Source organism: Caretta caretta, chromosome 14 (genome assembly GCF_965140235.1).
Source record: "Caretta caretta isolate rCarCar2 chromosome 14, rCarCar1.hap1, whole genome shotgun sequence".
NCBI classification, from domain to species: domain Eukaryota; kingdom Metazoa; phylum Chordata; order Testudines; family Cheloniidae; genus Caretta; species Caretta caretta.
This window is the reverse complement of record NC_134219.1, coordinates 19,812,860-19,840,040: the sequence shown is the minus strand read 5'-3', so window position 1 is coordinate 19,840,040 and position 27,181 is coordinate 19,812,860. Positions and strand designations below refer to the sequence as shown.

Sequence of the window (27,181 nt, the reverse complement as noted above, 5' to 3'; positions counted from 1 at the left end):
GTAGAACTTCCCTATCAAGCCTTGGATTTGCTCTGGATGCATGTGACCTGTTTGCTATGCATTATTAGACTATCCAAAATTCACACTAGGAGGTCTGTGGTCCCAAGATAGCAGCTTTGTCCAGCTCAGCAAATGCAGAACCCTGCTCATGCCAGTAAGTGCTGCACAGAGTTTGTCTCAGAAGTCACTCTGCATAGGTTGTAAGCAGAATGGCTAGCAGACAATCAGATCACTCCATTTATGATCCTATTTCATGAGCAGTTGTGTGTTATCTACATAGATGTTTAGTCCATACAGAAACATGCATTATATATTTTAGCACAGAATAAGACAATGTCCAATCCTGAGCCAAATCATATTCAGTTCTGGAAATAAAATGAACTGTTTTCATACAGTCATGCTCGGGGGGAACAAATGTCATTGTGCTGATACTAAAAACTGCTGCTACCACATGACAGTGATCACTTACGTTCGGAACATTTCCCTCCTACTGGCTATTACCTATCCCCAGAAACTCTCCACCTCAGTTAATTCCAGCTCAATAGCTCACCCTCCAGCCACATTTCAGCTCTATTCCAGGACCTTATTCCCATCCACTGCTGTGTTCTCTCCTAGACCCCAGCATCCAATCTTCCACTTGCTCCTTCCTGTCATGCTTCCTGGTGTTGAGAGTCCCATTACCCAACAATTCCACCCCCTCCCAAATAACAGTCCCATCTTTAGTTTCAATTTCACTAACACAGAAAAGCTGTAATCACAAGACATAGAAACATCAGGATCTTGTTACTGCAGTGCAAGTATCTAGATTTTATTTGATGTGCACATATCTTAATTTCACATTTTACAAAGCAGTACATGTATTTTAGTTCACATTTTAGGTAATACATATTAACTCTCATGGACTTTGTTAGCTCAGACCTGGATTCTCCACCTAATAACTACACTATCAATTTAGTTATAAACAAGATTATTCCACCTTTCCATTTCAATCACAGAAGCATAATCACTTTAATTACTTGTGATAATCTGGACTAATTTTAACGGAATTCAGAAGCAGCATGGTTTTCAATCTAACCCTCTGATTCTGCCATTATATATTTGAACAATGAAAGAAAATCCACTTGATTACTGTCCAAAGTTTCTGAGAGTTTAAAATGAGACTATATACATTAAACAAAATAAAAAACAAACAAAAATGGATAAAATAATCTACATTGTTTCAATAGCTGCTGTGATTTACTTCATTGGAAGGATGGTGTTTTTCAAGTTGATTCATAATAGCAGTGCTAACACTAACAGAAAAGTGGCAAAGCATATTTAATCATTTTAACTCTGGTTTACTCATTTGGTCATTATAAATCTTTGGAAGCCCTACAATTACAGGCAGTATCCCTCCCATATATATATTCCTATTCATGTATGTGTTTGTGGGATTTTAATTATAACTGTTTTGTTTACTTACCACTTCTTTTCTTCCATTAAAGGGTAATTAGGTTTGTTATTCTACGGTTGCTCACAATTCTGTGCTGCTAATATTACACATCTATTTTGTTTTTTTAAAGATAAAGAGAGCAAGCAGAATATGTTTCAAAAGAAAAGCTGCTCAACAACTGGAAAGAGTGCTAGGAACCTAGTGCTAACCCATCATTATGGTGCTAGCTATTCCCCCTGGAGTGGATTTAATTGGGAGACAGTTGTTAATTAGGCAGGAGGCTGCTGAGCTACTGAGAACAATCAACCCATCATCAGGGAATAGTGGAAGAAGAGGAAGGAAGTACAAGGGGAGGAGACTGGTAGGGACAGGATACAGAATTAAGAGGTCTTTCCCCCTTCCTCCCTGGAAAGCAGGCTAAGGGGGAAGTTTACGTTCACATGTACGTTGACTGCACAAGCATATACTGATGAACTGTTAAATCCGAAAAGCAGCCCACCTGTTTGTGGTGGAGAATGCAGCCCTGTCATAAACAATTACAGGGACTCTGCAAACAAGTATAAAACAATTAAATTTTGGACCTCACCATTTTGACAGGGTGCCTTTACTTTAGTAAATCAGCAATGATAGAATAGGTTAGTTTCCCAATTCTCTATTAAGATTAATTCTGTATAACTCATATGTATTGAGTGAGTACCAATCAATATAGTATCTGGAATTGCTGATTTCTTCTTCTCAAACAGCTAAGTCTGTTACATTGCAGGGAGTTTTTTAGTATGTTTTTCAAAAGGCTGTTTTAAATAAAATATATTTTTATCTACATCTTATGTAGATAATCCATTTTCTGCCTATATATTTCATTCTCCAGTAGGCGCTGAGACCTACTCTTAGGGGGTATCTGTTGAACTGCATTTTTCCTTTAGAAAGGAGAGTCATAAAAATGTCTAGTACAAAATTTTTAATTTAAAATAAATGTAAGAAATACTAACTCATAGACTGCACTATACAACTGAATTAGGACACAGTTCAACTACCCTCAAAGCCAAAAAAGTCTCCCACTGACCTCAACAGATGTTGGAGTTGATCCTTTAGGAGGTAGGTAGAGGGGAACGGAGGAGAAAAGTCAAATGGAAAAGTGGAGGAGGAGGAAGTGATAAATGTAGTGATTATTTCCAATCCCACAATAAGATCCTTATAGGGCAGGAAGGGCAAAGAGTGATGACAGAGTGGGGAAAACTGGGTTATCCTATGGAGAATGAGATGAGGCTGTCAATCAGACTGCTTTTCAAACATGTAGTTTCACCAACTGGATAACAGACTGTACACAATCTCCTAACTCACCAATGTGGATGTGTGCTAGTAAACGAGAACATGATGCAGAAATTATACAACCACCGCAAGCATTTATTGGGTTTAAATGCGTACAAAGGATCCTTCATCTTTTATATCTGCCGTGTGGGTTTCTCATCAATGTGTCACTCTTTCTAGCTTGTGTTGCTATCAACAAGTAGGCAATGTGAATTAGTAAGAGGCTGTGATAGATAGATTTTCTTTGAGGAACACCCTCTAAATGGTTATTTTAAGAGCTCTCTCATTATATTTAGAGTAGATCCTCTGTACTCTGTCCCAAAATGGTTCCAGTGGTTTATATAATTAAAGAGCTTGTACAACTTGTTTCGTTTTTCAAAACCTGGAGCTTTGGGAATTTTACTGTGGTAGACAGAGAAGAAAGAGCTGCTAAAGCCTCCAAACATCCCAGCAATTGCTAAGTCAAATTCAGAATGGCCATAGAAGGAAGCAGGATCAAAGACAATTGGGCCAAAATTGTCCTCTGCCACATTTCCTGCCCACAAATCCCCATGAAGAAGAGCGGGAACAATCTCCATGTCGCAGAACATGTCAGGAATCTTCAGCTGGAAAAAGCATGAACAATCAAGCAAAAACTATAATTTGACCAAGGAAAAAACTAAAAGGCAATACAATACAAACAACAGAATAAATAAAAGTCACTGTCTCTTTTTAGTCATTATGAAGCCCTATTCAAACTACAGTCAATAGATGCAGAAGCAGGTCAAAAGTGTTAATCAACAAGAATAATTCTGATTCATTTCAGGCAGAGTTTAATGTATCATTCACTAGTACTCACATTCACTATTGTCATAATGCTTACAGGCATGGACAATACAGGTTATCACAATAAATAAAGAACAGCTTCCTTTCATTGGAACAGTTCTAAGAAGTAAACAACTTTTAGCACCAAAATCCTGAGTCTCCTGTGCTCACTGAAGTGCCATTATGGAACAAAGAGCTATAAACTTGGTGCTTTAGTGTCAGAACAGAACAGTGATTCTGAAAACCAAGCAAGCAGCCACTTGATTACACTCACTTTCTCTCTTACTTTCCCTTCCTGAGCTACTGAATCCTATCAAGGAGCAAAGCGTAGGAAGAGGCAACATTTCCTCTTATTGTGCGCCATCAAAGTAAGTCCTCCATGCAACTGATTCTCTGTACAATATTATTTTGAGCCTGTTTATACTGTTCAGTTGTTTTCATTGAGTGCATGGTTCCACAGACAGTTTCAAAGCATTTTAGACTCATTTAACAATTCACTCTTGGAATTATCCATTGTGCTAAAGCCACAAAATGTTCAACTCCTCTGAACCTGGGGAATTATATCCCTACCCATAGCACTGTAAAACCATGGAAGCACAGGATTCACAGGACATATTATGGAATGCTTCTTTTATTATAATGAGAAGCTCTTCTGTTACACCTTTCATCCCTAGATCCCAAAGCTCTTTACAAATACTCATTAATTAAACTTCATAATACCAATTGCATAGATGGGGAAAATAAGAGAGGGGTTAAGTATCTTGGCAAAGGTCATGGAGTGACAGTGGCAAAGATGGGACTAGAACACAAGAATCCTGACCTTCTCTTAACCCTATTCTAACCATCATAGAACGGGAAGGGACCTCAAGAGGTCATCGAGTCCAGTCCCCTGCACTCATGGCAGGACTAAGTATTATCTAGACCATCCCTGACAGGTGTAGAGTTGCCAGGTGTCCGATCAGCGGCGCAGTGGGGCTAAGGCAGGCTCCCTGCCTGCCATGGCTCCACGCAGCTCCCAGAAGCTAGGGTTGGCAACTTTCTAATTGCACCAAACTGAACACTCTAGCCCTGCCCCTTCCCCTAGGCCCCATCCCCTGTTCCACCCCTTTCCTGAGGTCCCACCCCTGCTCACTACATTCCCCCTCCATCAGTGGCTCACTCTCCCTCACCTTCACTCACTTTCACTGGGCTGGGTTGTGGGCTCCAGCTGAGGGTGTGGGCTCTGGGGATGAGGGGCTTGGGGTGCACGAGGGGGCTTCAGGCTGCGGGGTGGGGCAGAGGGATTTGGAGTGTGGGAGGGGACTGTGGGTTGAGGCAGGGGGTTGGAGTGCAGGAGGGGGTGAGGGCTCTGGGGTGGGGCTGGGCATGAGTGGTTCAGGGTGTGGGAGGGGGCTCTGGGCTGGGGCAGGGGTTGGGGTGTAGGGGGGTGAGGGCTCTGGGCTGGGGGTGCAGGCTCTGGGGTGAGGCCAGGGATGAGTGGTTTGGAGTACAGGAGGGGGCTCAGGGCTGGGGCAGAGGGTTGGGGTGAAGGAGGGGGTATGGGCTCTGAGCTGGGGGTCTGGGCTCTGGGATGGTGCTGGGCATGGGGACCTCCATATAGGAGCTGCTTCTGGGAGCTGCTTGAGGTAAGTGCCACCCAGAGTCTGCATCCCTGACTCCCTCCCATGTCCCAACCTCCTGCCCCAGCCCTGATCCCCCTCCAACCCTCCGAACCCCTCAGTCCCAGCCCAGAGCATCCTCCTGCACCCCAAACCCCTCATCCACAGCCCCACCCCAGCTGGAACTCACCCTGGGCCCCAACCCTCTGCCCCAGCCCTGATCCCCCTCCCACCTTCCGAACCCCTCAGCCCCAACCTGGAGCCCCTCCTGCACCCTGAACCCCTTATTTCTGGTCCCACTCCAGAACCCACACCCACAGCCCAGAGCCTGTACCCCCTCCCATCCCCCTACTTCAGCCCGGAGCCCCCTCCTACACCCCAAACCCCTCATCCCCAGCCCCACCCCAGAGCCTGCACCACCAGCCAGAGCCCTCAGCCCCCATGCCCCAACCCTCTGTCCCAGCCCTGATCCCCCTCCCACACTTCGAACCCCTCAGCCCCAGCCCAGAGCCCCCTTCTGCCCCCCAAATCCCTCATCCATTGCCCCACACCAGAGCCTGCACCCCCAGCCGGAGCCCTCACCTCCCCACACCCCGACCCCCTGCCCCAGGCTGGAGCCCCCTCTCACACCATGAACCCCTCATTTCTGGTCCCACCCTGGAACCTGCACCCCCAGCTGGAACCATAGGCACCGACTTCCCCTCTGCCCAGTGGGTGCTCGACACCCCTGGCCCCGCCTCTGCACCGCTCTCGCCCCATCTCCATTCCACCCCTTCCCCAAAGTCCCTGCCCCAGCCCCATTCCACCCCCTTCCCCCAAGTTCCCGCCACTGCCCCGCCTCTTCTCCACTTCCTCCTCTGAGCACGCTGCATTCCCGCTCCTGCCCGTCCCTCCTGGAAAGTCCTAAATGCCGCCAAAGAGCTGTTAGGTGGCCGGAAGTGCTGGGAGGGAGAGGGACGTGGCGCACTGCGCGGGGGGAGAAGAAGGTGAGGGGGGAGTTTGGCTGCTGGTGGGTGAGGAGCACCCACTAATTTTTCCCTGTGGGTGCTCCAGCCCCAGACCACCCAGGGAGTTGGCACCTATCGCCAGAACCCAACCCCCCCCCGAACCCCAACCCCATGCTCCAGCCCAGAGTCCCATTCCACACTCTGAACCTCTCAGCCTCAGCCCAGAGCCCCTCCTACACCCCAAATCCCCCATCCCTGGCCCCACCCCAGAGCCTACACCCCCAGACCAGAGCCTAGACTCCTCTCCCACACCCCAACCCCCTATCTCAGCCCAGAGCCCCCTCCCATATTCCAAACCCCTTGGTTCCACACACACCCCAGTCCAGAGCCCCTTCCCGCACCCTGAACTCCTTATTTCTGGCCCCACCCCAGAGCCTGCACCCCCAGCCGGAGCCCTCAACCACTCCTGCATCCCAACCCACTGCCTCAGCCCAGAGCCCCCTTCTACACCTGAACTCCTCATTTCTGGCCCCACCTTGGAGCCCGCACCCACAACCGGAGTGAGCGAGTGAGGGTAGGGAGAGCAAGCAACAGAATGAGATAACAGGGTGATGGAGTTAGTGGGGGCGGGGCCTCAGAGGAGGGGCAGGGCAGGGCAAGGTTGTTCAGTTTTGTGCAAATAGAAAATTGGCAACCCTAGACAGATGTTTGACTAATCTGCTCTTAAAAATCCTCAATGATGGAGATTCCACAACCTCCCTAGGCAATTTATTCCACTGCTTAACCACCCTGACAGTTAGGAAGTTTTTCCTAATGACCAATCTAAACCGCCCTTGCTACAATTTAAGTCCATTGCTTCCTGTCCTATCCTCAGCAGTTAAGAACAATTTTTCTCCCTCCTCCTTGTAACAACCTTTTATGTACTTGAAAACTGTTATCATGTCCCCTCTCAGCCTTCTCTTTTCCGACTAAACAATCCCAATTTTTTCAGTCTTCCCTCATAGGTCACGTTTTCTAGACCTTTAATCATTTTTGTTGCTCTTCTGTGGACTTTCTCCAATTTGTCCACAACTTTCCTGAAATGTGGCACCCAGAACTAGACACAATACTCCAGTTGAGGCCTAATCAGCACAGAGTAGAGCAGAAGAATTACTTCTTGTGTCTTGCTTACAACCATTAGACAGCAATCTAATCCTACAATAAGTTCCGGGAATAAAAGTGTAGCTGATCTATAAATGCTCAATCTACTAAAATTAACTTATATTTATTCACAGATGCTCTGGCTTTTTAGCAATAATGTAGAGTCTGGTCAATACTAGGTGGGGGCTCTAAGATGTACATTTCAATGCCAGGATGCAATGCTAACTTCTGCACCCATTTTAAAAGCCTACTACAGTAACATGCACCCTTTTTTCTTAACTCTGGCATCTGGACCTTAAGTAAAATTAGACCTGTTTACTAAAAGCCATATAAAGTTTGCCATAAAAATTGTGTAAAATTCCACTGAAGTATTCATCTTGTATATTTTTTATAAGTACAATGGACCTTTTATCTCTATGAGACACATTCATGTATTTATTTACCTACCTTAAGCTGTGACCACAGTTCTCTTGCTTCTCTGTCTCCATAATCTTTCTCAATCAAATCCATTTGAGCTTGGAGTCGGTGACATATAAAGAAAGTAGGCCAATCACGTTGCCATTCATTCACCTGGAAAATAAGATATCAAGATTCAAGTAATCATGATCAGTTGAAGAGGAAACAGCACTGTAAAGATTTTCTGCTGATATATCTGTAAAATTAAACTGTATATTACTGATACTATGGCCTGTTGCCTTGCTACCAGGGTGCTTGTAAACTAAACACGGTCAAGGCCTACTCAGTTCTGGGATGGGTGACCACCAAGAAAAATTTAGGATGCTGTTAAATGTTTTGTTGATCATTCATTTAAGGCTATTCTGCCTTTTGCGTCCATGTTAAGGAGGGGCTATCTTTCATATGAGAAATAAACCTAAGGCTCTGGGCACTTGCAGATATTAAACATTGCTTAACCTTTTATTAGCTCTGGATAGCCAAAATTCCCTCTGACATTTCAATTAGATAATGGTTCTCAATTTGTGGTTCAGGGACAACTAGTAGTCTGCAAAGTCCTTCTCAATGGTCTGCACAGTTAAATATTTTGGTTGAAACTCACCCCTGTGCAGAGAGCCAGCAGAAGGCCCATGCACCATATGAAGCCTGCTCTGAGGGTTTTAAGTTGAATTTAAGTGTTGCATAGACTTTTCCACTGGTCCTTCAGATGGGAGGGAATTTCACCTTTTGAGAACTATGTAAGTGAGTTTTGGGAGAGGATGGAAGTAATTTGTGAAGGGATCCTTTTCTTAGCAAGAGGTCTGAACATTGGAGAATCCCTGAGTAGTTTTCATTTCCTGTCCAAAACTGCTGTGTAGGCTTGCTGTGTGCTGCCAGGTTCCACCTCAGAAGTGGCTGTATCTCAGGAGTGGTTAAATTATTCCATTTTTTTTTATACAGACACAAATAAACTACATTAAAAGAGTATTATTACAGTTGCAAAATTAAGCACTGAAAAATATTAGGAAGCTCAAACAAAACTTTAATTCTTCTTCCTCATGCGTGTGCATTAGGATCACGTAAAAAATCATATACCTATTTTTTCATTGCACAAAATAGCCACTGCTCAGTGAATGAGACAGGGTTATGTAGTTAATAAGGTTTTTGTCTATCAGAACTCTTACAGTTTTGAATTAGGAACAAAACCTTATCAGTCCAAGAAATTAGCAGTCCTGTGCAGGAAAACAAACCCCATCTTTTCCCAAGTTGGAGGTAAAATTTACGTTTTGTTTATACTTTAAAAACTTTTAAGATGAAAATGAAACAGCGAGAACAAAACTGGTGGTTAAAACAAGCCATTGAATATAGAATTAGTGTTTGATTTTAACATGTAATAATAACTTTCACAGAGCTGGGACTTACCTGCTGTATAAAGCCACAGCATGTGACTGTATGGAATCCATATTTATCCACATACTGAGGTTCAGAATGTCCTGCACCTTTACCTAGCAAACAAAAAGACTGATCATGTCCAAAGGGCAAACCAGCTTTTTTTTCCTCCAATCCTGAACTTTGCAAGAGCAATAGATTTATTAATCCAGTTCTGATATGACTAGGCAGAAAAAATTGGGGAAAATAGGTAATTAAACAATAGGTCAACTAAATACTTTAAAACACAAAGAGTAATAATTCTGTGCATGTATATGTAGCTTTTTTTCTTTGGAGAATCACAGACCTATTAAAGATGGAAGTAAAAAACCTGGGCTGTTTTTCAGCAAGGAAAACTGAGGTACAGTTAGGTTCATTGACTTGCTGAAGGGCACAGAGCAAGTCAGTGGCAGAATCAGGAACAGAACCCAGGTCTCCTGATTTGCACCCACACTTTTCTAAGCACTTTACCCTGCTGCCTCCTAACCAAAACTTTTAACTGTGTGTCTCATACTGTACATTATTTCAGACAGATCAGCAATCTTGCACCTCACTCACAAATAATGTAATTACTTGGTAATAAGCATACCACTATAGAGCACATTCTGTCCTCCCCAGAAATCGGTGGGAACCATGCATACACAACTAGGTGCAAAATCTGGGCATTAGATTTGAACACTACTAACCCTGACATAGCAAATGATCTTGCTGTGCTTCATGTGTTGTTCAGTGGGAGTTAGATCAAGCTGTAGAAAAAGTCACTGAAAAGACTCCCATTGACTTCAGTGGAAACTGGATCAGAACCCTACTGAATTAACTTTGCCCTCAAGATGAACAGTAATACTCAGTAGAACTAACTTGTCTTTTTATTAACCTAAAGATACATTCCTTTATTATTTTAATAAAAAGTGCAATGTATTTTACTGCAAGTGTAAAATATCTCTAGTGTAAGTAAATGTGAATTTCTGTATATTTTGTATTAAATGGTATTACATGTTATAATAACAAGTTAACTGTACCTGACCTATAGACATGTTTAATAGTTGTTGTTTTTTACTTGGTTGGTTCAAAAACCTTCAGGGGATTATCTTGATAGTACATGATGATGAAAGGCTTACAGGGATACTGAAAGGTAAATCTGACCCAAATTTTTTGTTTTTAAAAAATTACAAAAACTACAACCAATAGAAATCTTTTTATTGTTAGCAGTTTTTTTTTTATTTAGTAAAGGCAAAGTAAAAAGTTACAAATTATTTAAGTTTAGTGTTCTATGGATCAAAAGATACTTTGTATATATATTTGGTATTTTAGCAGACAGGGGCCCTTTAAATTGGTTTTCTCCATTCATAAGGATTATAATGCTACATGTATTAAATACTGTGTCATATCCAGAAGTGATTATCGCAGTATTGCACTAGTACTTTAAATCTATACTCTACCAACAGTGTTTCCCTCCTTCTTTAATTTCTCTCCAAGTTTCTGGTTGTGAAGGTGAAGATCTGCTATCTGCTCTCCAAGCTTTGCAGAGTGTCTGTAAGATCAGAGAAACAAAACCATACATTCTTTATCTGTTCGTTTAAAATATGCCTTTAAACACCATTTATTAAACAAGAGAGAATTAAAGACCAGAGAAGGCAGGGAGCAACTCTGTAAAGCAGGAGGCAATTTAAAAATCAGGAGAAAGAGAAAGCAATGGAATAGTTTAACTCAACAGAAGCTTAACAGAACCTCTCAAAGACAAGTTAATTGTCTGAGAAATGTACAGATATATCACATGGCTGCTACCTGTGAGTAAAGCTGCTCTGACAAATGTGAACAATCAGGTATAGACCACATATTCCTGAAAGAGATAAAGGGCCAAATTCAAGAGAGAATTTGGCCTAGAAGCTTGATTGTTGATTTGAATTTCACTTTTACTTTTTATTTTTACAGTTATCAGACACACGAGTGATATCATTTGCCGAAGATAGTGAATAGACTCTTTCAGAGATTCCCACCAACACAACAGAATTATAAGCAGAGACTCTCAAAATCATAGTAACAAAGACAGTATGAAGTTCAGACATACTTGTTGAGATTTTTCATCTTCAGGTACTCCATGACAAACATTGCACCCTCTCCTGGAAGGTCAATCACTTTAATGGGCTGGGGCACTCTCAGGGTGTTGGTTTTCTGGATAGCCTCTAAACTTGCCATTTCACCTTCAAACATTTTTCTAGCCTATTCAGAAACAAGAATTTCACTGGGGCAAATATCCTTGGGCTAAATGATGTGATTTCTGCACTAGGTGTATTGGAAAATATTTGTTGTTTATAAATCTGTGAATCTATTAATCCTTCATAATAAAATGTAGCAGCAAATTAGCAAAGCTTCTGTCCCAGCCAGGATAGATTGGTTTGATTGTATTGTTATTGCTTTTCTTGCAAGTTCAGCGTAGTTCAACACATTACACAACTTATCAGTGTAAATACTCAAAACATCTATGTGTAGTTAATCTCTGGCCTCAAACCTAGGTACAGCAGGGTTACCAGTGGGGCTAGAACCCAAAACTTTCAACAAGAAAAGCATAAAAACCTGCCACTTGAAATAAAGGAGTAAATCCTTAGACTGTGACTAAGCAGCAAGTCCCAAGTGGGAGATTGATCACATTAATTAAGCCAGTGTACTGCTGAACAGTTTGGCCTTCTAAGTGACAGTATTACTCTTTCTGCCCATTTTTAATTGTATGTTTTAGAATGAAATAACCCAGACTTATCAGTTTCCCATGTACTGAACTACAAATTTATGGCTGAATTTTTTGTTCTGCCTTTATTTAGTAACAGAACAGCTAAGAGTATTTCCTGGAAAATTAAAGCCTTTTCTTTCCAACTTCCCACTGAGCGAAGACTGCAGCTCCCACATTTTCTTCTGTAAGGAAATGTTACCTTTCTGCTAGATGCTTCTTGCATACCTGATTTCTGGGTTCAGCAATAGAAATTTGAGTACTTTTATGTTATTTTATTCTCTCTTAGGAGGATAAGGAAAGGGTTTGTCTATCTTAGGTGTTCACATGTCTCTTATTACCATAGTAGCTAAACACTTCCCAATCTTTATCCACACAACACTCCTGGGAGGTAAGGATGTGCTGTTATCCCCATTTTACAGATAGGAATTGAAAGATTAAGTGACTTGCCTATGGTTATACAAGAAGTCTGTAGCAAAATAGAAACTTGAACCCAAGTCCCATAAACCCTAAACTAGTTCCTGAGGCACTGGACTATCCTTAATAACAGCAGAGAAAGGCTTTTTACAATAAGGAAGAGACTGACTATGTGCCCAACCTTACACTCCTCGCACAGATAAACCCCATTAAGGTCAATGGACACTTTGCTTCAGTAAGGATTATCGACAGGATCAGGCCTTTAGCCCCCAATCCTACTACTTATTGTGATTGCCTTATTGAGGTCAGTGGGGCTCCACACAGAAGGAGGAACCCATTTACATGCAACAAGCTGCAGGTACAGGTATTAGTAAGAAAAACAAGAAATCCAAAATTATATTGCACATGCAATCTCTGCATAAATTCCTTGGGTTGCAGAAAGATTAATCTTTACCTAAAAAGGAAGAGGAAGAATAAAACAAGTTTATAGATAGCCTGGAGATTTCTTTCCAATTATATTTCAATGATCTTTTAAATAATTTTTAAACTCTTACTTGGTTGTACTGTGTTAATCAAGGTTTTTACAGCAATCAACTGATAGCTAATTTAATTATTGCATGCACACACAGAACCATCCGGTAAATGTAAACAATGGGGATCTGATGACTTAGCCCTCTCAGACTGTTGGCTAAAACATTCTAACTCAGCAAAATGTTACCAACCACTTAAAAAGCTCCTAAATGCGATAGAAACAAAAATCTCAACATGCACATTTAAACTGATTTCTTTCTCTTCTCCTGGCTGAGTCAGTCTTTCTATTTTTCTAAGGCAGATTCCACAAATGTGGCACCAATACCACTTACCTGAAAGCGGGTCCCAAAAGAGTCGATGGCAATTCTGTGTTAAAAATCAGCCAGCAGACAGTGGTCAAGCAGTTGCCCCTAGGGTGGATCTCCCTCAGTTCCTCTGTGCATCTGGATTCCACCAGGCCACACGTTTCCTCCTAAACTCCTATTTCTCAACTGTAAATTGACTGATAGCCTTGTTCTGACTAGAGAATGTCCCAATCCACAAACATCACATTTGAATGCCAATATTCCCAAAGTAATAGGGTGCTTGGAGCCAATGGTTTAGTTCAAGTATTTTTTCTAGTTTTGCCTTAATACTAACCAATTATTTATTATTTTAGAATTGTACAAAACATAAGAAAGGGTACATACGCAGGGCTCTAGGCATCCTTCTCACAAGTGATTAGGTGCCGTGGGTAAGTGGCAATGCCTTAACCATATGTGTGTTGAAAAGGCCACTACAACTCTCCCACCCTTATCAAGGTGAGTGCCAACCTTCTCTCCTTTCGTATCACACAATTTAAATAATAATACAACATAACAGTGGCCCACATGCTCCCTTGCTTCTGTGAACAGAGGGTAGGAAAAATGAGAAGATCCAGGATGGTGGCTCACCAGCACCACAGCACACTCCCTTCCTCCTCCCTATGCCATGGGGAACAGACTCTATGGGTAGGATCAGGATAGGTGGAAGTGGGGTTTCGGAAGTAATCCCTCCTTCTCCTACAACCATTCAAGGATTCCTGATACTGTCAGTATTAACATATTTCAGTTTCCACTGCATCAAGTGAAACCACTTTCTTAAGGGGGATTGAGGAGCAAGGATGAATACGGAAGCTGATGGGAGCATATCTCCTGTAGGAGTTATGTTGCCATGGTGCCAGGAAGCACTGCAGATGCTCAATGCTTCTGCTGATCTCAAGATATCCTGGGTTTTGTGGACCAAAACCCTTTCCCCAATAAAAGAATGTACTCTGCTTTGGAGGGTGGGAATAGCCATTTCAGGGATAGTATTTGGCCCAATAACAAATTCTAAGCATGAGGGCAATTGCTCTGCTCTATGCTTTTTTATGCAGCAATGTAAATTATTTTGCACTTAGTATTGCAAAGGAATGTCAAGTTGCTTTACAACAGCATTACAGATAAACATTAACTGAGCCTACTGTCTAAAATGTGCTTTAAAAAGATTTCAGTTCTTAAAAGGAGAAAAATACATTAAGCTTGAAAACACACAATTTACAATCATCAACAAACATCTCCAGACAATTAAGCACATTGCAGTGAACATGCAGCAATATTATCAGCATTAACCTGAGGCTTGTGATTGATTTTCACAAACACTTGCCCGCTGTCAGTTTCATAGCTCTGCCCTCGGCTAATATACCCTCCTCCTGAGCTCCCAAACGCCTTCAGAATGGAGGTCTTCAATTCAGTTTTCAGGAGTTTTTCCATTGGTTCCCCTGTTGCAATTGTTTCTTCTTAAATCCACTGCAAAACAGGATTAAAGGTCTGGGTCCTTCCTTTTTTGCTGTGTCTTTGCTATGAGGTTGAAACCGACACACACCAAAGAGAAAAATAACAGCTGAGAGAAAAATCAAATCAGTCAATAATTCCCAGAAATATTTATTTCTGGAAATTAGAGCTTTACTTAAAAAAAAAATAGATATTTAGGAAATATTGAATTTGTTGGAATATCCTGGGGTCCTTCGATGGCTGTCCTGAGAGCTTCTGGTATTTGTAGTTCCTCTCACTGGGTAATCAGTATGGACTGTCCTCTTCTTCACCTCCCCCCACCCCTCTACAGCACTGCTCACATGAGTACCAAAGAGATAACGTTTAAATCATCAACCACCAGAGGGAGCTCAGCAATGAAAACTATACACAATAACATAAACTGGTTGTATTTTATGGAAGACTGTGCAAGAGGCAGAGTTTTGTGGTGGTGGTGTTGTAAATTAGGATGACCAGATGTCCCAATTTTATAGGGACAGTCCTGATATTTGGGACTTTGTCTTATACAGCCACCTATTCCCCCCATCCCAATTTTTCACACTTGCTGTCTGGTCATCCTATTGTAAATGTTTAAGATCAGGCGACCCAAAGGCCTCAATATAACCACAAATCAGCAAATTGGGATATGGGAAAAGCAATGATCTTTCCCGTTCATACCTGCTTTGTATAGACTAGGAACCATTGTGTCTCCATTGACACATTAGACCACATGCCTTCTTCAGGGCCTGGCCCTGCTCCCATTAAAGTCAATGGAAAGATTCCCATTGCCCTCAGTAGGAGCCAAGTGCCACCAAAGCCTTTTATAGACAATGGAGGTTGATGGAACTGAGCATTTTTCAGGAAATGCTCAGGATCAGGCTTGATTACAGAAGGATTGTGTTGTCGTCACAAGCACATAAATTCAGGAGATCTGGATCCTATTTCTGGTTCCTCCACTGATTTAGCATATGACTCTGAGAAAGTCACTTTACCTATCTGTATCTCACTCCTCCATCTATAACGTGGGAGGGGGGTGTCACAAATTACTTACTTCATAGGGGTGTTGTGAGTTTTAATTAATTTTCACTTGTAAAGTTCATTGGCATCCTCAGATAGAAGGTGTGAAGTATTATCATAGCCCTGATCCCATAGCCTTGATCCAAATGGTAAGCCCCACTGGGGTCAACAGAACCAGTCATATGAGTTAGGACTGGATTCTGTAATGTTACAATCTATACAAAAGGCCCTAACTATTGTCTCCATGTGGAGTAGATGTGTGCTGCCATCCATCCTGCTAATGATTCTCTGGATTCTGATGCCACTCCCCTCATCCTCAGCACCTGGTTCTGTTATCATGAGTTTATCTTTCTTTACAACTTTGTTAGTTTACATGGATAATAATAAGCAGCTTGTGTGAATCACTAAAGGTTAAGGAATGATTAGGTCTACTAGAGAAACACTGATTTCATCAATGTAGACTACTTTTTATGTTCAGAGTTAACCCCTTTGACCTCTGTCCCAAAATGGTTCTAGTTCTCCAAGGAATGGAAAAGTGGACATAGTTCAAATAATGAAAAACACCATTTAAGAGCTGGGTATTAACAATTTATTATTCATTTATTATTATTGCTCAAGCTCTGAGATCTTGAGCAGTTTCCTGTGGTAGGTGGAGAATAAAGACCTGTGATAAGCCCAAGCTTTCCACCTTTTGTGAGCTCTTTTCTGTATAGCCATAGAAAGCAGCTTAGTCAACAGAATAGAGCAAGATTTGTCCCTTTCAATGGTTCCTCCCTGTAAACTGCCAGGAAGATGAGCTGGAATGCTTTCCATGTCATGGACTATGTACAGAATCTTCATCTACGAAGAGCACAGAAAAGCGCAATGGCGCTTACTGTATCTCTCTCTCTCATACACACCTGCCACAAGTTCTTTTCTTTTTCTATCATTGTTTAAATGAGATAAAGCTGGTACCCATTAAACTGAGGATCTGAAAATACTGAGTTAAGCCAGAATGGTTCAGGGAGGTACTAGGCAAGGGCTGTTGCTCCCCTCTGTGTCCCTAGATCACCTAAATTCTGACCTGCATAATTTATTATTTTTTATTATTGGTATTATTATTTTATGTATTTAATTAGTATTATCATAGCACCTAGGAGCCCCAAGTCATGGCCCATTGTGGTATGTGTTGTACAAAGAAAGAACAAAAAGTCCCTACCCCCAAAGAGCTTACAATCTAAGTATAAGACAAGAGACAACAGATGGATACAGACAGGTTGACAGGACAGTACATGTGAACAATAAGACAATATTGGATAGTATGATAAGCAGTGGTCTCAGCATACCAGGAGCCTAACCATTGCTAGTTGTTTTTTTTAGGCATTACAGTAAAGGAGAATGTTAAGGAGTGATTTGAAGGAGGATAATGAGGTAACTTTATGGACGTTTAGAGGGAGCTCCTCCCAATCACGAGGGGCACCATGGGAGAAAACGCAAAGGTTCTTTTGAAAATGTAACAAGGGGGTGATGGAGGTTGGCATCAAGGTGAGAATTGAACTTTCAATACTGAGAGATGTTATCCTCTGCTATGCCAGTGCTGGACCTCAACATAGCTCTGCTAATAAATCTCAATGTTAAAAGTTGCAACCTCTGTAGCTATTCCAGATCCTGGGTCCCCACAAAGCTCTGACAACACATTTCCATCTTGAGGGACAGCAATCCCTGATATTTCAGTACTGGGCCTCACCTGAGCAGAAACGGACAGTAGAAATTAATTGTTCCAAATTATGGAGTGGTTTTATGATGCTGACCAACATCCAACAGGGTCAACAATTCCTGTTTACTAGAATGAAATTGTTCAGTGCAGGATGCTTGTACTGAGATCACATCAGTGGTTTTATTCTAAAAGATGTTGGTACTTTCAGACCAACAAAATTTAACAGTTTGTTTTTCATTCCCCTGGATCCTGGACTGTTCCTTTTGGGCATTTAAAAAATCACATGGCTGTGATGTGTGGCTAGTGGAGGGCCAGTCTATTTGACTACCAGGAGTGTGTGGAGACCCTGAAGAAGGCTCCATCACTGGAGCAACTATGGCCTTTCCCTTACAAGAGGAGAGGGACCACAATGATATGGAAACCAAGTGAGTATTTTGGGACCACTAAAAAAACGGCAGGAATAGGAGTGGTTATAGGGGAAAATAAGGGAACTAGTTGAGGACACTGGTTGAATGGTGCCAGTGAAAAGTGCCTGATTGTCAAGCCTGGAGACTTAAATCCTCTCTCTACCCACTGAATAGACATAGCAAAGGATGCAGCAGGGCACATTTCACCCAGACTGCAATGACCGTTCCTGAATCCTGCCCTGGACTTCACTTTCCATTTCCACAGTCCAAATAGTCCTTGGCTTCTTTGGTGAGATTTCTAACAAGGTTGCCAATTGCTGCCAATTGTGGTGTCTTTTTGTGCTGTGGACCTCTATCCACTTAGAACTTGACTGAGATAATCCAATTATTTCACATAGGTTATAGAACATCCCTGAGATGGTATTTACTATTGACCTGGGCTGGAATTGAATGGATGACCTAGAGGTGAAAGGCTTCACAACCTATGATCAAGTTGTGTTGTTTTTTAAAATCAACATGTTTAAATCATCCTGATTTAATACACTGGAAACAAACCAACTCAGAAATGTCCCAGATGGGTTTTTAATAACAGAAGTGCCTGAAAATAACCACCTTGGAGTAAACCCAGCCCTGTCCCATCAGCAGTTCAGCACCATGGTCAGATCACAAAGGCTAAAATATAAACAATGAAATATGAGGGGGGAATTAAAGGAGAGCAGTAAGGAGCTGAGAGAAGGGGTTATTTATTGGAGCATTTCTAGACTCCCAAGCTCAGAGTCTACCCTCTGGATTATGCTACCATAGATTGGAGTGGAGTTAGCTGCAGGTAGGTACAAGCTGTTTTTTCCCCCTGCAAGTTCTGTAGTTCTGTTTGTCTCCTATTGCTGTTGCCTATGATGTTCTAACTGGCAGTGAACAGAAAACTGAGCAGTAAGGAGGGTGGTGAGCCTTGGCTTTATTCAGTAGCTTGAAGGTCAGTTTATGTTACACACATGTGATGTTACATCATATCATTCAGCTTACCTGAGATGCTCTGCAAAGTATGATGCTTCATGATCAATCACCAAGCAACCTGCTTGTATTGAGCAAGCGGAAGAAAAAAGCTTGCCAGCAATTCCCTGAGAAGTGATCCAGAAGGGCCATGCATCCATCAGTCAGAGCAGCCAGGAGCTATGTATACCAGCTGTTCATTATTCCAGGACAAAGAACTGAGACAGACAATGTGGAGAAGGGGAAAAGTCTCAAGGTATATTACAGCACATCCCTTTAACCCCTTTATTGTTGTTTGTAGTACAGTGGAACATGGCAATATTCTTCTACATATTGGGAGTTCAACAGGGATGTAGAAGGGACATTCCAGTGGCTGCACCAGGATGCACCTTGTCCATGTACCTGGAAGTTAGAGACACTGAAATAGCAAAGCATCAGCAGTTCACAAAGTCCAGGACTAAGTGCATGAGACCTGGGGAAAGGCAGTCTCACTCAGAGGATCTGGCTATGGAACAAACTCCCTGAAGAGATTATGTGAATCCAGAGTCAGACCAGCTGTAGGAAAACACTCCAGAACCTTCCTCTTTAAAAAGGCCTTTCTACCGTAAGAATGACATTCATTACAGTGATACAGACCCCTTTTACTTCAAAAAACCCAAGCAGCAAGCAAGCAAACCACCCCTCTCTCCCAACATGTATTTACATTTTCATTTTGTTTGGCATTTATAAACAAAGGCCAGGTAAGATGGGTTATTATTGTATAGTATACACATACAATGACAGACTAAAACACACTAGCTTGTTTGAGATCTGGAGAGGCCACAGTGCTGTAGGTTTTAATTTGCTATTAGGCATGTGGTATATATATGTGCTGAGTGTGGTAGTGAGGGCAATATAAGAACTTGAATAGAACTTAAAACGCTTTGTCTCTTGTATTTGGCTCAGCTCAGATGTAATGCCTTCAACTTAAGTAGTTTAGTTCCCCCCACCCTCAAAGAAACATTTTGAAGCTTACAAGTAAGTATTATGCCTCATAAGCATATGGTAATCAGGTTAGAGGAACGAGGCATATGGCTAGATGCATAAAGCCAAAATTGGCATGCTATGGCAAAGGGGCAAAGATCCCTCACAAAAGGGAGCAGTTTCAGTGACTGCAAAGCCCAGGGACATGGGCTGCTGTCCAAAAGTACACTTATTTTCAATGGTATTGGTTACAACCATTCAAGCTGAAGCTGAATCAGCACTCTTGGGGATGATTTCACTGAACTACGTTTCTTATCATATTGAGAAAAATATTGGTTTGTGCTGGTGACCATTTCTGCCAATGGATTAATTCTGACAACAAGGAGTAAGTGCCTGTAACAGCAGTGATGTTGCAATGGAATAAAAGCTCAGTAGAAATATGAAAATACATTTTCCAAAGAGCTAAACCAGGTCAATGTAATTAATTTTTCATATGTCATAATCTCATATACTGTGATATATAGTGTCTCCTCAGTGTTGCTGGAAAAACAAACACAAAGTAACCTTGTGGGTTAGGGTGATTTTGATATGGCTTACAAGGTCACAGAACAAGGCGATTTTATTTTACGTATAGCTAAGATATACATGAGATATATTCTTAAGGTTGCTGAGTGGATGTGGGAAGTATTTTCTGCACTGTACATTATAGATGAATACCATATTGTTCACTTATACCTCTAAATGCATGGGTGACTTTTTTCTTTTATTAAGATGTATGATTAATTAATTAAAATATAATTACAATTATGAGATAAAACAGAGGCACAGCACTTCTCAAGATCAAACTGCAAACTCTGGGCCCAGCTGAAGCTGCTGCAAATGGAGTTGCACCGGAATAAATGAGAGCAGAATAGGCCATCTCTCGACAGAACAGCAAACAGCAACTGTAGTAACACCCTCTCGTGGCTGTCACTTAATGTTAGCAAGCAAATGGCTGCACTGAATATTAATAATGATGTGAAGTTTGCTGAATGACCCTTTAAAACATAAAATGTAACTTGTTTATATAGAAAGTATATTTTCCTTAAAGGCTGCTTTTGAAATTCATAAGTGTTGCTTTGCATTTAGATATATATACTGTAGATTTTCACTATGTTATTTCTCCTCTCTGGTTAAGAAAATTACTACACTAATTTATCACTAATAAGCAGCAAATTCAGGGCCAAATTCTGCTGCCCTTATTCAGGTTGAGTAATACTTTAATTGTCAGGCAAACCCACTGGGGAGTAAGGCACTACTCAGTGTAAGGGTGGCAGAACACAATCCACTGTAAGAAACAAATAAAGAATATTATCATGGTTGTGATGGGTAATGATATAGGGCCTGATTCTGATCTCACACCGGTGAAAGTCAGATGTAATTCCATTCAAGTCTGTAGATGCAAGAGTAAGAGGAAACTCAGGACACATCCAAGTCATTAAACCACTTACAAAACACATTTCAGGTCTGATATGCCCTATCACTATGAACTTGTATTGTAGACAGGGGTAGTTGTAGCATAAACAGATTTGCCCCAAATCCTCCATGCTTGTCATTAAAAAAAAAAAAAAAAAATTCTAGGCCATCAAAACTTGAAACTTCTACTGCTCTGGATGTATAGTCTGTGTTTATATTTAAAAAGGAGCCCGTGCCAAGAAAGGGTTTCTGATTTCCATTTGGTTTTGTAGGTCAGAGAAGCCAGGAAAACAACCCAGTCTTCAAGTCTACAGTATCTTCCAGTCACCTGCATAAACTAGGACAATAAAAGAAAATTAATCACTTGATTGGAGAGGAATGGCTACTGTTTGAATTGCAAGAAATTAAATGTCACACTACCAAGTAATGTATTTCAGCAGGATGAGCAACAGATACTTTCCTCTGATGATTTGGTGTCTTTGGGAATGGAGAATAGATTTTATGCAAGAATGTGTGGCATGGAGGAAAGCATATTTTGTTCTCTATTTTCAGCCACTTCTATGTACAAAGTACTGCTACAAGTTGATATGTTTCAAGAACTGATACTCTCCCCACCAGCTGGAGTTTGCACAGATCCTTTTTCACTGTGGTATCCAGGGTTTGTCTAATTTGCTCTATTCCCAAAACAAAGCTCAAATGACAGGCCCAAAATAAACTCTTCCAGCTGTCTTTCATGTTCGTTATTTTCATTTGCATCCAGCAGAGCCATTTTCATTGCAACATTTGCCTAGTTGAAGTAAATAAAAAACCTGCCAGTTTGATTTGAAGACATTTTTGCCCTATCAAGGAGCAGAAGATTAGGTATGTACTGTAATCTTAGTAAAACAGGTGTGTGAGATCATATTTAGAAATCTGGTTTTGACTTCTAGCAACCTCTACTTAGTTACAATGAGGGCTGGACAGAAAATTTCCAACTAAACAGGTTTTCATCAAAATATGTCATTTCATCAAAGCTGAAATTTTCATGGAGAAATATAAATTTTGATGGGACGGATTTTGAGGTCCAGGGCGCTCTGACTCCACAGAGAGACCCAAATAAAAAAGCTGAACTTTTTGATCTTTCAACAATTGTTTTGCAAAAACTGTTGAAAGGTTTTATTTGCATTGCAATGCAAAACAACAAATTTCAAAGCCTTGAAAGTAGTCACAAAACAGAACTGTTGTCCACTCGCCAGCTCTAATTGCAATGACAGCTCTAGAAATGTTTGCAAAAAGATTTTATCTTCACAGAAGTCTCAAGGCCACTCCGAAAGAATGCAGAGGCCCCTCTACTTTCTATTTGAGAGGGATGCATTTTTCTTCCTGGGAATAACAAAGATCTCTAGAACCACAGGAAAGCGGACTAGCCATCAACACACTACTAAGAACAGTGTGAGCCATGGGACAACAATTTCTCATTATAAAATCCAGGCTTGTCCTGGAAAGCCTTTACAATTATTCATCTAAGTTTTCAGGGGCCAAATAAATCAGCACTCCTTTAATCCTGTAAACCCCCTGGACTTCACTGATGATGTGCAGGCTATAGCTCAGCATATAATTTGGGACCTGCTCAGAGATGGAAGATTTAAACCAAGAACATGGTAACTCTCTTGAGTGTAAGAGACTATATTTTTGTTTTGTAAAAGAATAAAAAGAAGTTATTCTGGTGGCAGGATACAGGCAGACTGGTATCATGAAGAAAAGGGTTTTTTTACCTCCTCTCATGAAAAGCATCTGGCAGACCAGCTCATGAATATTGGATTTAACCAGTCTTGCTTATTTCTGTGAGAACCACCAGTGTCCAACAAGATCACTGAGTGAGATCCATTCTGAAACCCAAATAGTAGAGATGAAGGACATGAAGAAAAGTAGCATGGAACTGCAAAAATCTACATCCCCAGGCAGATTTTGCAACTGTGATGGTGGGTGAGGTCTGTATGAGTGAAAAGATCAAACTGAAAACCAGGGACAAAGATGAGTCCACAGGTCAGTGACCAAGAGAGGTGTAGTCCTAGGCTTAGGGAGTCATGATATTATAGGCAGGACTTTCAAACACACTCAACACTGACTTTTCTCTACTTTTGACTTTGATTGGAATAGAGTGAGGCCAATGCTGTTCTTGAAAATCCCACCCTAAAACAGAAACTATAAAAAACATTCTAAACCTAACGGTAGTTATATTCTGGAATAGACTTCCCAAGGAGGCTGTGAAATCCCCATCATTGGAAGTTTTTAAGAGCAGGTTGGAAAAAAAACACCTGTCAGGGATGGTCTAGGTTTACTTGATCCTACCTCAGTACAGAGGCTGGACTTGATCACCTCTTGAGGTCTCTTCTAGCCTTATATTTCTATGATTCTGTCACTAATATATACAGTTAAAAGCCATCCCACTGTCCACAAGCTTTTCATGCATCTGTTTGCCAGGGTCCCTGCATGACTCCACAATGTGGACACGTCAGTAATGGGCATCTCAGCCTGACATTCAAAACCATAGGCCTATTTTTAAGACACCTTATGTATAGATATATATATACTCCACCATCACAGCTGTAGTCCGCAGAACACATTTCACCCTTTTTGCAGTTATTAACACGAAGGGATAGCAGTCTGTAACCTGAGGAGCACGTAATCCTGGAGGCCCAGACGATTGTTTGTTAGCCAGACTTGGCAGGTCCTGGAAGTGTTTTCTCTTTTTTTAGTAACTATGTTAAACTGAAGATAGGGTGCATGCTCATTTACAGCAGCTGTATACTTTTTGCTACACTAATCATTATGCACATGGGAATTGGGTATTAAACAGCATTAAAAGCAGTCAGAGAATGCATTAACCACAGATTCATGATAACTTTTTAAATTAGCATCTCATTTATTTCTTGCACTTCACCATCAGTTTATCTGTATCCACCTGGTGTCTCATCATGTACTTACATTATAAACTCTTTGGGGGATTTGTTTTGTGTCTTTGTACAGCATCTAGCAAACTGGGGTCCTGTCCTTGACTGGGGGTCTTACATGTTACCCCATTATAAATAAAACTCCTCATTATTCATTTTTTCAGTCTGTTCCTGCCTAACACACCCTCCTTTTAAATTTGTTTCTAGACAGGAAATGTTTTACTTGATATTCAGGCTCTTGGTCTTACTATGAAGGTTCAATAACTGGTTCACATTAATGGTTGAAACCAGCTCCCCTTTATAAGCCCAGTCTTCATTCCTCCACCATAACTTCCTCCTAGAGAAGCTAATCTTTCTGCAATTGTGCAGATTGCATCTCACCCCAGGGTGGAATTGTTCTAGGAAGTTTCATTCAAAAAGTTCATTTTAAATTTTGTTTTTTTGAAAATTTACTTGGAGTTCTTTTTAAAAAAATAAAAGCTTTTCTTATTGAATTTCCAAGATGACTTGTCATAGACATGCTGATTCTGTGGGGGTGGTGACCTTGCTAAGAAGCAACTTCTACTTTAAAAATAAATAAATAAATAAAAATGATGAAGAGTGGATGCAAAAAGATAAGAGAGTTATTTTAAAGTGTACCAGTATAAAGAGCAACATTCATACATCTCAACTGATTTTCTGCCTCCAGCTGCTCAGCAAAGTAGGCAAGGGAACTGATTAGAAACAGGAGCCCCAGAAGTCGGGGTGTAGTACCATTTTGCCTTTACCAGAGTGAGGGTACAGGCAAAATGAGCCAGGCTCCCAAGTGTCAGACTACAGAAAGGCTGAGGGAAACATGGGTGGAGCATACAGGGAACAGGACATTGATCAGGCATGTAGGAGGGAGATAGGAGAACTTAGGAGCATGGGGGGTGGGGTAGTAAGAGAGGGCAAGAGAGAGGACAGTCATAAAACAGTAATGTAGAATTACACATTGGGGAAGAAAATATCTGATAACGCTTAACACTTTTTTACCTTATAGGATATAGCAATTCCTAAGAAAATCCACTGGCTGCCTCTCTCCAGAAGAGACCCTAGCCACCCTTTGAGACTCTGCGGTCACTTATTGGGTGAAGGAAGCACTGCACCCAAAGATTAGTGGTACTGCAGAGCCTGATGCCACTTTGCATGTCAGATATATTCTTGTATAACAGACTGTGGTCCTTAACTATAACAGAATGTAGATTAAAAAAGTTAACCAAATGCTAGAAAATTGTTATTGCTTTCAACATGGTTATTTCTATTTGCAATCTTTGCTCAGTGCCCGCACACAGTATAATCATTTTTTCTAAAATTCTGTTGCGTGTGGGAGAGCTATCATCTCTGGAGGGATTTATTGCTCTGGAAAGTGACTGATCCAAAATCTGTCATTGTTTTCAGATCAGAGTTGATCTTCTGGTTGCAGGCGATCAGTTTGAGACACTTTTTTTTTTTTTTTAAAGTCCCAATTTACTGAAGAGATTTGTAAACAAAATGAACAGTTAAAGAGTGCTCAGGTTAGAAATGCATTGCAGTGGAGTCCAGACAACACCCAGAAATAATATGACCCTTAACATGAGAGTCTGGAAGTGAACACTGAGGGCTCCAGCCACATTGGCCACTGCCTAACAATCATCATTACTGCCCCCACCACTACCCAGGAAGCAACCATTAAGTTTGAGTGGATCTTGTAAGCCAGCTGGAGTAATAGATTGACATCATCACCCCCTTAGAAACAAACAGGGCAATGTCACTTGCACGTCTGGCAACATGGACAGGCACTCCCGCAGCTACACTGTATCTAGGTTAATTTATTCAGTGACAGACTCCACAAATATGCTGTCTTTGAGCTTACTTCAGCTCCAACTGAAGTCAATGGGAGTTTTGTCCTTGAGTAAGAAAGCAGGATCTGGGTGTGACACAGAATCCTTGGCAAAGGGTCCCATTCTGTGAAAATACCACCTCAGACCTGACAAACTCACTACACCAACCGCATCTTGCAGGATATTTATCCACAAAGAGTAATGTGTAAGATATCCACAGAAAGCTCCCAGCATGTCAAGATTCATAATCGTTGTGAAATCTATGTACAGGTAATAATGGAGTAATAATATACTGAAAGTATGCTTTATGGACTTGAAATAAAAGTTAGTCACCAGGGAATAATGTCTCTGTGATGGCCCATTCAAGCAGGAAGGAGTTGTCACCCTACCCTGGGTAGCCAGAACCAACTTTCTAGCTTTGCTCCATCCCAAGATTTTAAATGGAAAACCCTCAGAGACAACCGCAAACAATCAAAACTACTTGGGGGTAAAAAAAGAAAAACTATAACCAACAATCACCTTGCCTATGAATAAAGACAAAAGCCTCTTTCAGTACATGGAGGAGGGGTTGGGGGGGGGGGGGGGGAGGCACTCTTGATCCTTTTATTGAGACACATCTTGAGAAGCAGGGATGTTCATGTGAAAAATTGGATACTGGCTGCCATGAAGCCAGCCAGTTCTGTAACAGACTGAACTGGGAGTAGGGGTACAGAATCTACTTTATTCGATAGGAATGGGGGTTTAACAGTTAGTAAGTACAGACCCAGGTTCACGTTTTATTCTTTTGTTTTGTATTGTAACAATGTGTTTCCATCATTCCCTCTTGTTTCTAGCAGTATCTCTATCGTAAATAAACCTCTTTGTGTGTCATTACAAGTGTGGTGCACTATACAGGAACAGTGTATAATGTAAAGCTGGGGTACACTGCACCTTTGGGGGCAGAGGATCTGTGATTTTTGTGAGTAACCAGTGTCAGGGACTGCATAGCACAGGGGAACACTTCAAAGAAACTCAGAGACTGGGGTGTGCTTCTTGCCAACCTGCAACGCAAGGCGCACAGGAAAGGGCCTGAATGATAGAGCTGGTGGTGTTAGGAAGCTGACACCCACCTTGGCAAATGCAAGACTACCTCAATGCTGGTGGAAGGAGGTAACACGATAAGTCACTGTCCTGGGTGCCCCAAGAACCATCACACCGGGTTTTTATTGGGAAGGTTATAGGACCTTCCTATTCTCCAGCAGTTTAGAACAGCTTCCCAGTTGTGAAAGTAAGCCGAAAGCTATTCATACAGACAAGAGACAGACAACAATAA

General features: G+C 41.4%; 2 protein-coding genes and 1 non-coding gene across 4 annotated transcripts in view; all 3 read right to left on the bottom strand.

Annotated features, from left to right (window-relative positions):
• Positions 1–7,788, bottom strand: part of TBCD (tubulin folding cofactor D) — a 261,750-nt gene extending 253,962 nt beyond the window's left edge. Inside the window, exon 1 of the mRNA XM_048817354.2 lies at positions 7,677–7,788. The gene's annotated coding sequence lies outside the window, so the exon portion shown is untranslated. The remainder of the gene's footprint in view (positions 1–7,676) is intronic.
• On the bottom strand, positions 779–14,827 carry FN3K (fructosamine 3 kinase). 2 transcript variants are annotated; one of them, XM_048817369.2, is made up of 6 exons: positions 14,388–14,827; positions 11,158–11,309; positions 10,529–10,620; positions 9,084–9,166; positions 7,677–7,799; positions 779–3,345 (listed from the first exon to the last, which is right to left on the bottom strand). In XM_048817369.2, the coding sequence occupies exons 1-6, from the start codon at positions 14,526–14,528 to the stop codon at positions 3,007–3,009; spliced, it is 930 nt and encodes a 309-aa protein (XP_048673326.1). In that variant the 5' UTR covers positions 14,529–14,827; the 3' UTR covers positions 779–3,006. The 2 variants fall into 2 exon arrangements, with proteins under 2 accessions (XP_048673326.1, XP_048673327.1); XM_048817370.2 differs by lacking the exon at positions 14,388–14,827 and adding an exon at positions 13,092–14,380.
• LOC125621912 (U6atac minor spliceosomal RNA) lies at positions 13,472–13,593 on the bottom strand. The gene has a single exon (XR_007352624.1). It is a non-coding gene; the product is annotated as a U6atac minor spliceosomal RNA (small nuclear RNA).
• Positions 14,828–27,181: the final 12,354 nt, after the last annotated feature.